Here is a 16,337-nt window from a genome sequence, read left to right as displayed (position 1 = left end):
AGGGATCCCAGGGAGTGAGCCCACTCTCCCTGACAGTGTTCCACTGGCAGAAGCCAAGGCAGGGCTGGGGGATAAGGGCCTGCAGTTCTCTGATAACAGAGCCTGCTTTCCACGCCTTAACTGCAACCGGTCTTGATCTTGACTCCTGGTGCACCGGCCAGGAGCTGCGAGTAGCCTGGGGAAGTTGGGGACCCATTACTGTGCTCTTTCTGGGCTACCCAATCCTGTCTGGGTCCACCTGCGGGACCCCATGATGTGCCCAACCCAGCCCTGGTAGTTCACTCAGTGATGATGAAGGTGTGGTTTCCCGTCTCTGGTAGAAGAGGGACCACTATCACTCTTGGGAGATTTAGGGGTATGCTGCTGCTTAAATCGACGGGCGTCACTGCCCACACCTGCTATACGTCACTGCTTACCCGAGGGCCTTAATTGGTTCCCAGTGGTGCGCAGTAGGGAGACCACTGTCGCCACCTTGGGCTAGCGAAGGCCCCACCCTGTACACATCTGGAAAGAGTTAGGTTCACCCCGGCCTTGAATATGCCACGGGGAGCACCGGCAGCTGCAGGCACTCGGAAGCCGGGACCCCAACGCTGCAGAGGGCCCCTATCCACTCCAAACGCCTCAGTAGGGCAACAATCCGAGGCAGGCCTTAGGGCACATCCTGGCTGTGACCCAACAGAGGGCGGCCACACCCCCGGGGAGAGGCCGGGTGGCGTCCGCAGGACGCGGGTCTCCCAGTCTAACTCCTCTGCACAGAGTTCCCGCCGACATTATCCTCCAGGCCACCCTGCCCGCGAACCAGCAGGTCCCACGGACCCTCGGAAAGGCAGGGGGTCGGCCTCGGAGCAGCGGGACGGTCCTCGGAGGGCGCCCTCCAGGCCGAAGCCACCTTCTAAGACCCCGGACATGGCCCGCGGCGGCGGTCAGAACTGGAGTTCCGGGGAGTCGGATGGGCAGCCGGAGGAGCAGGCGCCCGAGGATACCGGGTGAGCTGGCGGGGCCGCTCCGGGCCGGGCGTCGGAGGCCCGGGCGACGAGCCCGGCGCCGCGCGCCCGCCGGCAACCCGAGCGCCGCCGGAACCTCCGCGAAAGTTCCAGGCCTTTGTGGCGTCATAGTCTCCTGGCGGAACCTTCCGCCGCCGCCAGATAAAAGCCGCTGCGGAGGCGCTGGCGGCTCGAGTGCGGCGGTGCCGGACGCGGAGGTCGGCCTGGCGCGGACGAGCGGGAGGGAGCCCCGGGCGGCGGCCGTGGCCGCGAGCGTGAAGCGGGCGGGCGGCGGGGCGCGGACCAGGTGGGCGTCCGGGGCGCGCTGACCGTCCGTGCTCGCCCGCCCCGCTCCTCAGAGACAAGATGGTGAAGGAGACCCAGTACTATGACATCCTGGGGGTGAAGCCCAGCGCCTCCCCGGAGGAGATCAAGAAGGCCTATCGGAAGCTGGCGCTCAAGTACCACCCGGACAAGAACCCGGATGAGGGCGAGAAGGTGCGGGGCGGCGCGGGGCGGCGCGGACCGGGCTGGTGTGGGGCGTTGCGGCCCGCTGTGAATTATTCAGCCTGGGAGGACCAGGGCTGTGAATTATTGAAGGCAGCAGCCGGGAGCACAACCGCCTTAGTTCCAGAGACTGTCGCCTCAACTGGCCGGGCCGGGCCGGGTTGGGGGCGGCCGGTGGAGGGCATTTCGCGAGCCCCGGCTGGTGGAGGGTGCGTGTGGTGCCCGGGACCAGAGGGACTCAGACCCCTCTGAGCCCCTGCATAGCCCATTCATTCCTCCACCGGCTCCACAAGTGTTTACGGAGCCCCCACCATGTGTGCCCGATCCCAAGGATCCTCTGGGGCTGGACTGCGGGAGCCCAGTTCTCGTAGGGTGTGCGGGCAGTACCGCGGGAGAGGGAGCCAGCAAGTCGGGAAACAGAGGCACGCCAGGAGTTGTGTACTTGCTGGCAACCACCGGCTCATGTTCCCTGTTGATGCATCACTCCTAGGCATGAGTTTCTTTCACCTGATAAACCCAGCATCCCTCTTGAGAATGATATGCTGGATTTGGCCGGTGCCTGTCTTCTGCCTGATACACTGGTCAGACATTGAATAATCCCATTTTCTTTATTAAACAGGGGACTGAACATCTGCAACCTGACATCAGCTTACATGCATATTCCACGTTTTCTATGACAGGTGACCCACAGTCGATATTAATTAAGTACCAATAACAGGCTGAAAATGCTTTGCATAATAGGGACCTAATTTAAATTTTTTCATCCTGTTTATAAAACAGTCCTTTTTGTTGTTGTTTGTTTGTTTGTTTTGCAGTTTTTTTGGCCAGGGCTGGGTTTGAACCCAACACCTCCAGCATATGGGGCCAGTGCCCTACTCCTTTGAGCCACAGGCGCTGCCCAAAACAGTCTGTTTTTTACTTCCAAAGAGGCTCATGACCCACTTGAATAGGTGACTTGAAGGAATAGTATTTCCAGGAAAGATTGTCAACTGACCTGCCCATTCCTCCGTTTATTTCTTGCAAATTTCTTATAAAACTTAAGTTCCAGGGCGGCACCTGTGGCTCAAAGGGGAAGGGCACCGGTCCCATATGCCGGAGGTGGCGGGTTCAAACCCAGCCCTGGCCAAAAACCACACACACACAAAAGTAAATAAATAAAATGAAAAAAAAAAAAAAACTTAAGTTCCAGATGTGTCTTGGGATGTGAGGCTGGTGTGGTATTCTATAGCATTGACACCTGGGCCACTTTTGAAGCCACCATTTGATAACCTATCATTTAGACCTGTGGAAATGACTTGCAAATCAAAATACCTGTCTGCATTACTTACTTCAAGCTGAGAAGGCTACTTTAGGAAGGCTAGCTGAGTGGCAACAGTGATAGAATGTTTATATTTAGCCACATGTGCCTGTCACAAGTTTAAAATGCTTTCCTGTAAGACCATTTGTGTTACTTATGTTCTTTTTCATCTATATTTAGGTGGCTTACTGTAGCTTTTAAAGTCATTGGCTTTTTACATGGATCGCCGCCCTAAATTCATTGTAGTGTTTCTGACAGTCCCTTTAAGAAGAGCTTCTAGGATTCTGATTTCATGTTTCAGCAGGCTGGATAAAGGTGACATGTAGGAAAGTCGTCCAGCCTTGGTTTCACGTCAAATCTCACACAACTCACCAAGCGTGAGTTCATGACTGTGTTCATGTGGTTTGAAATGAGTGTGCTTTTGGTGTTCTGAAACTTTTATTAAAAAAGAAATTCAACTTGGCCTATTCTACACATATGTAGCTTTCACCCTTCACATACCTGTCTGGGCGGGTTCTATTGTTTGCTTTAAACTATTTTTTTTTTTTTTTTTTTTTATAGCCAGGCACTGAATTAGTGTCACATAAATGAGCTTTTGGCAATGAGATCTGACAGGTCTCTCTGAGCCTGGGGGGCTTCTGTAATGTTCCCACTGCCAGGAATACTTGCCCCTTTCTTCCTTTAATGAAGGGGATAAAGTCCTTTTGTTTAGTTCGCAGCTAAAATGTCTTCCAGGAGGCTGCCTGTTGAGTATAGACTGAACCACTGGGCCAGTATTCATCCTACTTTAATAGTGCTACTTGTTTAATACCCATATTCCCTGCAGTGGTATGTCCAGGGAAGGCTATTTATGGGCTATGTGTCTAGCTGTGAAGGGTAGGTACTAAAATATTTGTTGGCTGGCTAAGTGAATGAATAGCAATGTCATGAGAAGAAATGCACTTAAGAAATTCTATGTAGGAGGAAGAGAGAGCCCAATAAAGGCACAGACTGGAAGGGAGGTTACAGTGAAGGAGGGCTTGAGAGGTCAGTGGAAATTTGGATTGGAAATAAATGGAGATAAGGACAGCGGAGACTCAGTTGTAGGAACTCTGCTGTAAAGTTTCCCAGAGAAGGCTCATTGATTCATTCATTTAGTCACCCACCATGTAACTCTTCTTCTGCTCCTACCATGTGCTGGAGACACTGTGTAGGCGTGTAGAGCATTGTGTGATGCTCTTCCATCTGTCTGCTTTATCTGTCACAAGTGGTAACCTTTAATTTTTTTTCTCCTAAGTTTGTCACTGTATTATTAATGTCTTTTCAAAAATAGATTATGTCAGTCCTTTCCCCCCTTGCACCAAGACAACTGAGAAGGCCGTTGGGGTGCTGGTCTTTGTTTTCAGCTCTGTTGTCCTGTGTTGCTAAGCGTTGGGGCAGCTTGTGTGTGTTGTTTGTTAGGTGCTCTGTATGGAGTCTGTACTTAATGGCGGCTAGTTTTTGCAGGTCATGCCGGTGGGTAGTAGGTCAGCAAGATCGTCTCTTTTAGGGGCAGGGATGGGGTCATATTCTTGGCTGTTACCCTGTGACCGTGAGTTTGGTCTTTTGGTCATTTTCATTGGAACATTATTTGAATAACAGGTTTTCAGGTTAAAAAATAATAAAAGATATTATAACAATACAGAAAATTTCAAAATACAGAAGAAAACCCACCAAGTACATGTCATCGTAATCACACTGTGCTTCCTTTCAGGCTTTTCCTAGAAAGGTCATACGTGGTCATCCTGGAACAGACCATTTTTTTCTCTATCTCCATTTAATATTTTATCATAAGTATGTCCAAGCTGTTGCATAGTCCTCAGCTGTTTTGTCCAGCTGTATATCAATGCAGTTGAGATTCTGTCCCTGAAAGGCAATCTGGGCACAGCACTTCTCTCTACCTGGGAGAAAGGGATCCCAGCAGGGAGCTAAACTGGACTTTGGAGGGCTGGGACCTCAGAAGTGGGGTGGACCCACTACTGTTATTGGAAGCCCCCAACCCATGTAAGATCTGGCCTTCGACTGAATGTCCCAAGCAACAGGTTATTTCTTTCTTCATTCGTAGATTAATTCTGTTAAGTCCAAGGTTCTCAGGAGTATCCAGGCTATTTGGTGAGTGTTTTCCTGTTAAGCATATTTACCTAGTCTCTGACCTGCACACAAGCCCAGAAACACTACAGGGACTCCCTTGGCCTAGTTGTTTCCTGATCTTCCATTCCAGGCTCACTTCAGTATTTCTGCTAAGGAAAGGGGTAGTAGTGAATGGTATGAGAATTAACATAAAAAGATATAGCTGCCTTCTATATGATGTTGATTTTTTTTTTTTTTTTTTTTTGGAGAGAAAAGTCTAACTCTGTTGCCCAGGTTAGAGTACCATGGCGTCAGCCTAGCTCTCAGCAACCTCAAACCCCTCGGTCCAAGTGATTCTCCTGCCTCAGCCTTCTGAGTAGCTAGGACTACAGGTGCCCATCACAATGCTCGGCTAGTTTTCTGTTTTTAGTAGTGACAGGGTCTCACTTTTGCTCAGGCTGGTTTTGAACTCCTGAACTCAAGGGAGCCTCCCAGAGTGCTAGGATTATAGGTGTGAGCCACCATGTCTCACCACAATGTTGATTTTTTTTTAAGACTTAATTTTTTAAATTGTCCAGTTTTTCGTTAGCTATGATTTAGTAGCTGTTATTTACTAATTATTTATTAGGTCTCAATCATGGATATGTAGAACAGGGAAGTATCTAGTAACTTCAATTTCTATAATTCTGTCTTCATGGCACTTTTTCTGTATCATAAGGTGTTGTGTAGCATGTGTCTCCCAGACTAAACCTCACTTATTTATTTTTAAATTCCCAGAATCAAGCCATTCATCCAATAAATAATTGCAGATGCCTTCTGTGTGACACGGTTGTAAGCTCAGGGAGACATCAGTGGGCAAAGTCCCTGTCCCTCATGGAGCTTACATTGCAGTGGGGATACAGCATATACAATAGAGGATACAGCATGTTAGGTGCTGTTTAATGCCATGGAGAAAAATGAAGCAGGGCAGGGGGGTGGGAGGTTCTGGGGATAGGCTTGCAGTTTTAAAGCTGGACCATTTAGGGAGGCCTCCTGAGAAGGTAAACTTTGAGCAAAGGCTTGAAAGAGGTTAGTGGGGAGGCCATACCAGGTGGAGCTGCTGCCAAGACACACATTATGGTGTTGATGAGAAACAGCAAGGAGGCCGGCACAGAATTGGGGGTGAGGAGGAGCGCAGGAGATGCAGGACTTGTAGATGAGAGTCAGCACTGACATCTACTCCTGATGGCCTGGGCTACCTTGTATGGGTTTTGGCAGAGAATACATGCACTTAACAGGCTGAGGTGGAGAACAGACTAAAAGCTGGGGTTAGGTGGGAAGAGGGAGACAGTGAGGAGGTTAGTGTGGTAGTCCAGACATAAGGCCTTTGGCTTGGATGGATGCAACTTTGGTAAGAAAGAAGGGATTTTGCATATTTTAGTGTTCTGATTTTATTTTAAATACTTCATGTACCTGCAGAAAAGATGAGAGTGGTACAATAAACACCTGTGTATCTTGCACCTAACTCTATCAATTGTAAATAAGTTGTCAGATTTGCTTTTTCTGTTAATATTTATTGTTACTATTTGCTAAAGCTTTTGAGAGTAAGTTGTATACATCATAACAATTCAGCCCAACTACTACAAGATGTTTAAGGAACAAGGGCATCTTTGTCCTTGTCCATACCATAGTGCAGTTATCAAACACTGAGAAAAAGATTCACGTTTCTCCAGTTGTTCCAATGATGTCCTTTGCAGCCATTTTTTTCTCCCCGGGCAAGACCTGATCCAGCATCACACAATTGCATGTAGTTTTCCTGTCTTTTAGTCTTGCAGAATGTCACTCAGTTTGGGTTTTCTGATTCTTTTCTTACAATTGGATTCCAGTGACACATTTTTGGCAGGAAAGCTATTCATGGGATATTGTGTCTGTCTTAGTGTACTGGAGGTGCAGATGTGAAGGTAGTGCCAACAGGATTTATTGACAGGTGAGGCTGGCATTACTAGTAACTGAGATATGGGGAAGACTCGGGGAGGGCAGGACTTGGGGTAGGTCAGAAATACAGGTTTGCACTAATATCTTAGTATGTAGGTGTTCACGGTTGAATTTCATGCTAGTAAAGTAGTAAAGTAATTCCCATGGGCTGGAAAGCCACTGGTAGCACATGCAGTCTTGGGTTTATCTAGTCATAGATTAAGCTCCAGCACGGTCTCATTGCATCCTAGCTGGACTCAGCTTCTGTCTGGTGCAGCCGGAGTAGGGTAAAACTTTGCCTCTCTGCTGCACTCTCTCCCTTTCTCTTGCAGTGTCCCTGCCACCAGTTCCTTAGCAGTGTTTGTCCTGTTTCCCAGTTTACAAAGGAAGTAGATGGGAAGTTCAGTTACAGATAGGGGAAGTATTCTGGCTAGTTTGAAGAATCTGGTGCAGAATACCTCTGTTATTCATATTCATATGGTGGGTTTGCTTAATAAAACAACTCAAACCTCCTTGCTCTGTTTTTTTAAAATCTCTTTTTTTTTTTTTCTTTTCAAGTTCAAGCTCATATCCCAGGCATATGAAGTGCTTTCAGATCCAAAGAAAAGGGACATTTATGACCAGGGCGGAGAACAGGCAATTAAAGAAGGAGGTGCAGGTGGCCCCAGCTTCTCTTCACCCATGGACATCTTTGACATGTTCTTTGGTGGTGGAGGACGGATGGCTAGAGAGAGAAGAGGTAAATGCTTTTAAAGAAATGCAAACACATTTTATAGTTTCCACAGTGGTACATTTTGTTGGAATCAGTATGGATTATGCTTTAAAAAGGTACAGTTGTCACATTTGGGGTTCATTAACCTTAAGTAGTTTAACACTTATCTAGTGTCCAGGCTACCTGGAATCTCGCCATGTACTCAGTAATTATGTGGCACCGCCCCGCTCAGACACCACATGCAGGAGCAAATGGCATGGTGGATAGGTAGAAGGAAGGTCAACTTCGCCTTGCCCTCTTTTCCTCTGTCGATGGGGTCAGGCTCCTGAGTGTCCTGGGGGAATATAAATGGCACCTCCTGTGGTTGTTAGCTACCCCTTTATCAGAGTGCTTTCCCCCTCCCTCCCTTCATGGCTCTTGGTTTCTCCTGACCTGGGCTGGGCCCGTGGGCTGTCTAATCCTGCTTGGTATCTGCCACATTCAGGATGGCCTCGTTTTCCCAGCCTGCTCAGGAGATTTTCTAGGTAACAAAATTTGCCACTTTGTGTTTTAAAATGTCAGTAAACTACCTGCCTTTCTTTTCATAATGCATTTTGATTCATCTCCAGGAGGTGAATGAGGAACTAAGCCCTTAGCTGAATGGCCCCCCAGGCCACTGTTTCTGAGTTCTGGGCATTGCATTTCCTACATCTTACTTCTTGCCAAATTATGGGCACCTGTTATCAGCAGTCTCTAACAGGCTAGCTCCTTTCCTCCCTGTCCAGTTAACTGCTGACAAGCCATTTTGGATCCTGCAGCCAGATAGATAACCAAGCTTATGCCAATTCTGGATAAAGTCAGAAGAAATAAATTCTTCATTGAGGTTTAGGAAGTGTGGTTTTGGTCTATGAGGGCCCCTGGATGAATGAAGCTTTACTTGTTCTCGCGTTATAATTGACTTTGACCTGTAAAAAGCTGGGTGTCAGGGGCCAGGCACAGTGGCTCACACCTGTAATCCCAGCACTTGGGAGACGAAGGCAGGTGGAGTGCCTAAGCTCACATATTCGAGACCAGCCTGAGACAGAGCAAGATCCTGTCTCTAAAAAATAGCTGAGCATTTGGTGGGTGCCTATAGTCCAGTTACTTGGGAGACTGAGGCAAGAGGATCACTTGAACCCAAGAGTTTGAGGTTGCTGTGAGCTAAGACGCCACAGCATTCTACCGAGGGTGACCAAGTGAAACTCTGTTTCAAAAAAAAAAGCAGGGTGTCAATTTCGTTGAACACAAAGTGTTTATTAGAGAAAGACCTTTGCCCATTCTCTGGGTGTACTGCCTACTCATGTAATTGATGGTGAGCACCTGATGACAACCTTGCACGTTCTCTTGCCCAGCTCTCTCTGCCTTGAGATGAAAAACTTCTTAATTAAGTCATCTCTCAAAGTTGACAGCCAATAAACCAGGACACCTTGTCTCAGTGACTGCCAGAGTTCCACAGGCAGCAGGGAGATCTTGATGTTGTCACTTCTGATGTTGCCATAGGCTGGAGCAAACACACTCACATTCTCAAGAAGAGATGCCCACCATCCTGAATGCAAAAACAAGATTTTAGCAGAGGAAAGGATTCCCAGTTGGCCACAGATTACAAAAGGGTTCAGAAAGTAAAGCACTTTATGTTCAAGGAAGTTTCAGGGAAAGGTCCAGAGACATTCATTGGTTTTAGGCTTCTCAGTTAGCAATTTCCCTGTCCTCAGATTTAGTCTCAGAAAATAAAGGTGGAAAGTCTTTTGGTGGACCTCTATAAATGATTGAACAATTCACTCATAGCTAAGGGGAGGGTATTGGTACAATAGAAGCTTTGCTTCCTGCGGGGACAGGTGTGAATGACCCCAGCACAGCTTTGAGTCTTTGGAGACTTCATGTAACTAAGGGTCTTATGGGTAGTATTTAATACAGTGGTATATTTAATTCATGATTACTGAATTTTTTTTTTCTCCCTTGGTAAGGCAAGAATGTTGTGCATCAGTTGTCTGTAACTCTTGAAGACTTGTATAATGGAGTCACAAAGAAATTGGCCCTCCAGAAAAATGTGATCTGTGAGAAATGTGAAGGTAAAAAAATACTTTTTTATGAATCTCAAAGCTGTGGTCCTTCAGATTTAGAAGCAGATCTGCTTATTTTATAGTTCACAGAAAAATAATTCATCTTCTCAAATGCAAGAGTCAAGCAGAGGCTGCAAACATGTGTTAAGTGCCAGATCTGTTTGCCTGAATGAGCTTTTCCTTGAGCTATTCAATATGTTGACAATTATTTTAAAATTTAAAAATCAAGGCAATTCACATAACTGTTTCTATAAAGGGCCAGATAGTAAATATTTTAGGTTTTGTGGGTCATGCAGTCTATTTTAACTTCTCAATTCTGTAATCACAGTATATAAGTTAACAGACATTCTTGTGTTCCATTGAAGCTTTATTTACAAAACAAGGCAGTCTGGCCATAGTCTTTTGACCCCTCACTTAAATGTACATGTAATTAACATAAGTTTTTAGAATCTGAGTTTTTAAGAAAAGTCCTATCTGGTGTCCCCGGCGCCACACTGACCCACAGGGAATTGGCTGCTCTATGAACAGCACTATGTTTTCTGGATCTCCACAGCCCCAGCTTCCTCATTTACCTGTGGGCATGGTGGTTTATCAACCCTGGGGTGGAAAAAAACACATTTGACCAAAGTAAAATAAAAAAATTGGATTGGTGCAGCCAAAGACACACGGGTTTGAGATCAGATGTTGACATTATTATCTGCTTGGCTAGGGTCACCCAGATTCTTCCACATTTTTTTTTTTTTACTAATTTGTAAGTAGAATTTCAAACCCAGTGTCCGTTGTAATGACTCACTATCCTGCTATAGCATCCAACGAGGACACAAGTCAGGGAGAGCACAGCTCTCACTGCTGCTGCTCCCACTCCCCACTGTCCCCCAACCTCTGCAGGCATTGGTGGGAAGAAGGGATCGGTGGAAAAGTGCCCGATATGCAAGGGGCGAGGGATGCAGATCCACATCCAGCAGATCGGGCCGGGCATGGTGCAACAGATCCAGACTGTGTGCATTGAGTGCAAGGGCCAGGGTGAGCGCATCAACCCCAAGGACCGATGCGAGAGCTGCAATGGCGCCAAGGTGATCCGTGAGAAGAAGATTATCGAGGTACATGTTGAAAAAGGTGAGGCTGCGCATAACTAGCGCTCCACACTGGCTGGAAATGCTACCCAGGTGCTAGTTGTGGGACACACAGGTTAGGGATCAGGGAGGTAAGCTAGGTGACTGCGTGTATTAGGGCATGCTGTGAATTTTGCCTATTTTCAGGTCATCTTCTCTTGACTTTTCCTGGATTTATTTCCATTCCATGTCACCTGACAAAGCTTTCTTGCTGAGGTCTGCCTAGTTAAGATGACAAACCACCTCTTTTTGAGGTTTTCTAACACTCTGAAAGTCTTAGTTGGCCTCAGTTTTGGTTCACTGCCCTCTCCTAACATTCACAAACCATTCCCTTAAAGAGCGATTCTCAACCTGTGGGTCACGACCACTTTGGGGGTCCAAAGACCCTTTCACAGGGGTCGCCTAAATACATCCTGCATATCAGATATTAACATTACGATTCATAACATAGCAAAATTACAGTCATGTAGTAGCAACAAAAGTAATTTGATGGTTGGGGGTCACCACAACATGAGGAACTGTGTTAAAGGGTTGTGGCATTAAGAAGATTGAGAACCACTACCTTAGAGTGTTCTCTTTTTTTTTTTTTTTTTTTTTTTTTGTGAGACAGAGTCTCACTATGTCGCCCTCAGTAAAGTGCTGTGGTATCACAGCTCACAGCAACCTTAAACTCTTGGGCTCAAACGATTCTCTTGCCTCAGCCTCCCAAGTAGCTGGGATTACAGGCACCCGCCACAATGCCCGGCTATTTTTTTGTTGCAGATGTCATTGTTTAGCTGGCCTGGGCTGGGTTCAAACCCACCAGCCTGAATGTATGTGGCTGGCGCCCTACCCACTGAGCTACGGGCGCTGCCTAGTAGTTTTTATCGTTCATTAGCCAAAAGAGCTTGTTTAAGCCCTTGTGACTGCACATTTCTTTTATCCATGTTCCCCTCTGCTGCATCACATTCTTCCAAAGACAGCACCTTCCCCAGCTGTTCCTTTTGCCCGATCCCATCATTTTAAGGCCTTTTTTTTCTTTTCAGCTGTTCTCCAAGCAGTCCCTGATTATTCTGTAGCTGTCTAATCTAGTCAATTATATCCTATATCAGAGATGAGACCAAAAGTAAAATAATAAACACCCCAAACAACACAGGTATTGTTAAAGGACTTTTTTCCAGGAGACCTGAGCCCTGTGCTTTTTTTTTTTTTTTTTTTTTTGTAGAGACAAGAGTCTCACTGTACCGCCCTTGGTAGAGTGCCGTGGCGTCACACAGCTCACAGCAACCTCCAACTCCTGGGCCTACACGATTCTCTTGCCTCAGCCTCCCGAGCAGCTGGGACTACAGGCGCCCGCCACAACGCCCGGCTATTTTGTTGTTGCAGTTTGGCCAGGGCTGGGTTTGAACCCGCCACCCTCGGCATATGGGGCCGGCGCCTTACTCACTGAGCCACAGGCACTGCCCTGAGCCCTGTGCTTTTGTGGGCACACTGACTTATTAGAAAAAGAGAGGGCTGGCCGTCCTGTCCCAGTGAGTCCCCACGACCACACCATGTGTGCACTAGGATGTGGGTGGTGACTTGCTCACAATGTGGCATTACAGGGTCGGGGGCAGGAGTGGAGCCCCGTTTGCCCTCAGTATGCCTGTTGTCTCAGGCCCCGAGTCATGCCAAAGGGAGCAGGAGCTCCTTCCTCAGGGGCGATCCCAGCTACCTCTCTCCACGTTGTGAACAAAGAACACCCAAAGGACTCTGCATTCTTTCTTCAAAATATTTGAGGAAGTATGGTTTTATGAGAAATGGCTAATCAGAAAGGGGTGCTGTTTCATAGGTATGAAAGATGGGCAAAAGATACTGTTTCATGGAGAAGGAGATCAGGAGCCTGAGCTGGAGCCCGGTGATGTCATAATTGTGCTGGATCAGAAGGATCATAGTGTCTTTCAGAGACGAGGCCATGACTTAATCATGAAAATGAAAATTCAGCTTTCTGAAGCTCTTTGTGGCTTCAAGAAGACAATAAAAACCCTGGATGATCGAATTCTTGTTATTCCATCCAAATCAGGTAATGTTTCAAATGTGTTTTCATGAAGGTTCTGTACATTTGGCATAATGGTTCTGGCAAGTTAGCCTAATTTTTTTATTGATACGTAAAAAATTATACTCATATGGAATGAGTACCTGTGTTGGTTTTATGTACACAGAATAGATAATAATCAAGTCAGGGTATTTGGGGTACCCCTCACCTTGAGTATATATTATTTCTATGTGTTGAGAATAGGCCGAATTCACATTTCAGATTGACTTCTGTTAGACAAGTTATTATGACTTGATCTTTCTCTAAATTTAAAGTCATCACTACTGACTCCAAAGAATTTTATGAATTGGGTGGCGCTCTGGCCAAGAAAAAAAAAACTTCAGTTACAGCCCTTCCCATAGATGACTCTGAGGGAGTCATGAGCACACTTTATTTTTAAAACCTTGTATGACATAATTTTAAAGATTTCTTCTGACGAAGGTCAGTTTCTGAACAGTCCCCTTATGGGAGGGGGCTGCTGAATACATTAGTGTTTAGCTCCATCTCCTCCCCCACCCTATTTTTTCTGAACAATTCTTTACTTCTTTGTCCATTGTCATGACTGAGCTGAACAACACACTTTTTCAGAAACATTTTGTTCTTTTCCTTTTCCATGCTTGGAAGGAAATCACATTTTTAGACTTGGGAGAGAGCCTCAGAGCTCTACACTTCTGTGATGCCTTCTGAAATCATGGCAGCTGTTAAGACCCAATAGTTACAAGCAGGAGCCCATACTCCAGCTCACCGGTTTACATGGAAGTGCTTTGTCACAATGAAAGAGACTGCCAGTGGCCAGGCTATCTTATGAGGTCTCTACCTCGGAAGCTGGCTATCACCTGCAAGGGGCCACAGGTGAGGGTCTGATTGGATTCCTTTGAGGCCTCTTCCTGCTCCAGGTTCTACTTGAGGAGCAGACCCTTGTCCCCCTTCATAGAAGAGGCAAGCTGACAGGTGAATTGGCCCAATTTTATGCAGGCCTGGCTGGCTGTTGTGACTTCCATTTCACTTTTTAAAACCTACCTAATGATGGAGACTTGAGCATGCTGCCCCCCTTGACACCTGCTGGATCCCAGAGCATAGGCCAGAGTCCTGTCCCCACCCCTCACCCAGACAGTACCCAACAGGGAGACAGGGATAACATGAATGGGGACTAGCTTTTCAGTCAGGTGCTGCATTAGCCCTTCCTTTGCCTGCTGCCACAGGGCTTGCCTCCAGACCCTTTCAAAAAGGAGTCTGACCTCTGCTGGTCACCGTCAGTCACCCTGTGTCATAACCAAACCTTTTCTGTGGCAGGTGAGGTGATAAAGCATGGGGAACTGAAATGTGTGCGAAACGAAGGAATGCCCATTTACAAAGCCCCCCTGGAAAAAGGGACTCTGATCATACAATTTTTAGTAAGTTCACTGCATTTTCTTCTCATGGAGCATATTATTAAATGCCCTAATTCAAAGGGGACAAAACCAACTACCTTTCTTTAGTAGTCACCCTTTGTTTACAGGTACTCTTTCCTGAAAAACACTGGCTTTCTCCAGAAAAGCTTCCTCAATTGGAAGCTTTGCTCCCTCCTCGACAGAAAGTGAGGATCACAGATGACATGGATCAGGTGGAGTTGAAGGAGTTTAACCCCAGTGAGCAGAACTGGCGCCAGCATGGGGAGGCCTACGAGGAGGATGATGACGGGCCCCGGGCTGGAGTGCAGTGCCAGACAGCGTGACGTGGCACACTACAGCGCCGCCCGCCAGACTAGCACACGATGAATGTAAAGTCGGCACAATGAAAATGGCATCGCTTTAATGGCCTCGTGTCTGGGGTGTCCTGTGTATGTGCTCAGCATTCAATTGCTGAGTGTCTTTTTGGTTTTTCTTTTGGTTGTAACTGACTGCCCTCTTAGTGCAGCCGGCAGAGCGTCAGTCTCATAATCTTTTGGTTGTAACTTAAGTTATAGCTTAATTTATATTTAAATGTTTTAAGTGTGAATCACCTCTAGTCTGCATATGGAATCTGTTCATTTACATTTTCAAGATATACTTTTGAGATGCCAGGGACTACCTGGCTTTGCCGTAATTCAGTCCCACCAGTAAAGCACAGCCCGGATAGCAGCAGTTAGCCCCCTAGCAAACTCCAAGGCACAAAGTGGTTGTCCTGGCCCGTCTGCAGGTCTGTGGTTTCTTTCCCCTCCCTCTGCAGAGTTACTAGGGTGTAATCTCAGGGCTGCTAATATGACATTTCTGAATCTGGACTGTAGATAGTCCTCTTAAAGAATAAAAGCACATCTTTGCCTTGGACTTGACTTCACATGCCTAGTTAGCACACCCATAGTTGCAGGGTCACTGAGTCCCTACTGTTCTGTGCCCTTCCGTGACTGGAATGGAGTGTCTGATCATCTCTCTTGGAAGTCTTCTGACTCTTCCAAGCCCTGTGGTAAGGATAAACCAATGTTGATACAACTGTTTGCCTATTACTCCCTCGCCTTGTTCTTTGTGGTTTTATGATTTTTGTTGACAACCTTTGCATTGCTCCCCCACCAAAGTGCTCACTTGTTAAAGACTAAACCCTTCCAGGCCCTCAGAAGCCTCAGTGCAGCAACAAAAGCCAAGGGAGAATGCTGGTGGTTTGGCCCTGCAGTACACCAGCTTCTCCTCTCACCAGTGATCCTGGGTGACTTAAGGTTCTGAAAGACATAGAACTTCAGTGTCTTCCACCTCATTCTCCCAGGTTCAGCTCTCTTCCAAAGGATCACTCCTCTCACTGTACAGCCATATTACAAAGGGCTTCCTGCTCAAGTGATACTTCGGTGAGAATTGCACTAACCGAGTTGTACTGTGGATAGTTTGTAAGGCCTACCACTGCAAATTATAACTTGTTTGGAAGGATGTTAGTCATTATCACTGGCAGGCAGACTACAGTTTGAACTTAGTGTTACCTCAACCTTTAGCCATTACCACTTATTACTTTCCCCCAAGTTGTAAAGAGTAACTTCAGCCTTCGAAACTGCTGGATTAAAGTAGAAGCCCCCTGTCAAGTTTGGTTATGTACACCTGCAGGGACCTCCCCTAGGAGGGGCAAACGGCAGATCAGACCATGGCAGGTGAGGTAAGCCAGCTGGATGGACCAGGTTCCCACAGAACATTGCAGGCTAATGGGGCATAATTTCCATGAAGTACAGAAAGAGCCCACTTGTGCCCACTATGAACATTAGTCAGGATAGATGGAAAATGGATTTGTCCAAAAACTTGGCAGAGTTGATGTGAAAAATCAACTTCTAAATGGACCACAACTCCAGGGTGTTTTCTCTGTGCTGTGACTTAACTATCGCTAAAGAACTATTGTTAGTTGGTGATGGAACATTATACATTCAGCTCCTACATTCAGCTCCTTGTCATGTAAGAGGATGTGGAGGGTGTTGCTTAATTTTATTCCACCTGTATATCTGTCTCCTTAAAATTAAAATTGAGCTGATATGAGACAAATGCCTGCTTTTTCTTTCTTTTTTTGAGAGCTCAAATACTGTTAAGTGTCACCGTGCCTCACACTGGTGATACAATGGAATGAAG

The 16,337-nt window shown here is 46.6% G+C and overlaps 1 protein-coding gene across 2 annotated transcripts; it reads left to right on the top strand.

Moving 5' to 3' along the window:
- Window positions 1–682: 682 nt before the first annotated feature.
- Window positions 683–15,091, top strand: DNAJA4 (DnaJ heat shock protein family (Hsp40) member A4). 2 transcript variants are annotated; one of them, XM_053593672.1, is made up of 8 exons: window positions 683–986; window positions 1,343–1,481; window positions 7,387–7,567; window positions 9,523–9,627; window positions 10,507–10,734; window positions 12,541–12,771; window positions 14,077–14,177; window positions 14,282–15,091. In XM_053593672.1, the coding sequence occupies exons 1-8, from the start codon at window positions 907–909 to the stop codon at window positions 14,495–14,497; spliced, it is 1,281 nt and encodes a 426-aa protein (XP_053449647.1). In that variant the 5' UTR covers window positions 683–906; the 3' UTR covers window positions 14,498–15,091. The 2 variants fall into 2 exon arrangements, with proteins under 2 accessions (XP_053449647.1, XP_053449648.1); XM_053593673.1 differs by lacking the exon at window positions 683–986 and adding an exon at window positions 1,069–1,201.
- Window positions 15,092–16,337: the final 1,246 nt, after the last annotated feature.

Source organism: Nycticebus coucang, chromosome 6 (genome assembly GCF_027406575.1).
Source record: "Nycticebus coucang isolate mNycCou1 chromosome 6, mNycCou1.pri, whole genome shotgun sequence".
In the NCBI taxonomy this organism is placed as follows: Eukaryota; Metazoa; Chordata; class Mammalia; order Primates; family Lorisidae; genus Nycticebus; species Nycticebus coucang.
The sequence above is the reverse complement of the archived record's forward strand: the minus strand, read 5'-3'. Positions and strand labels throughout refer to the sequence as shown.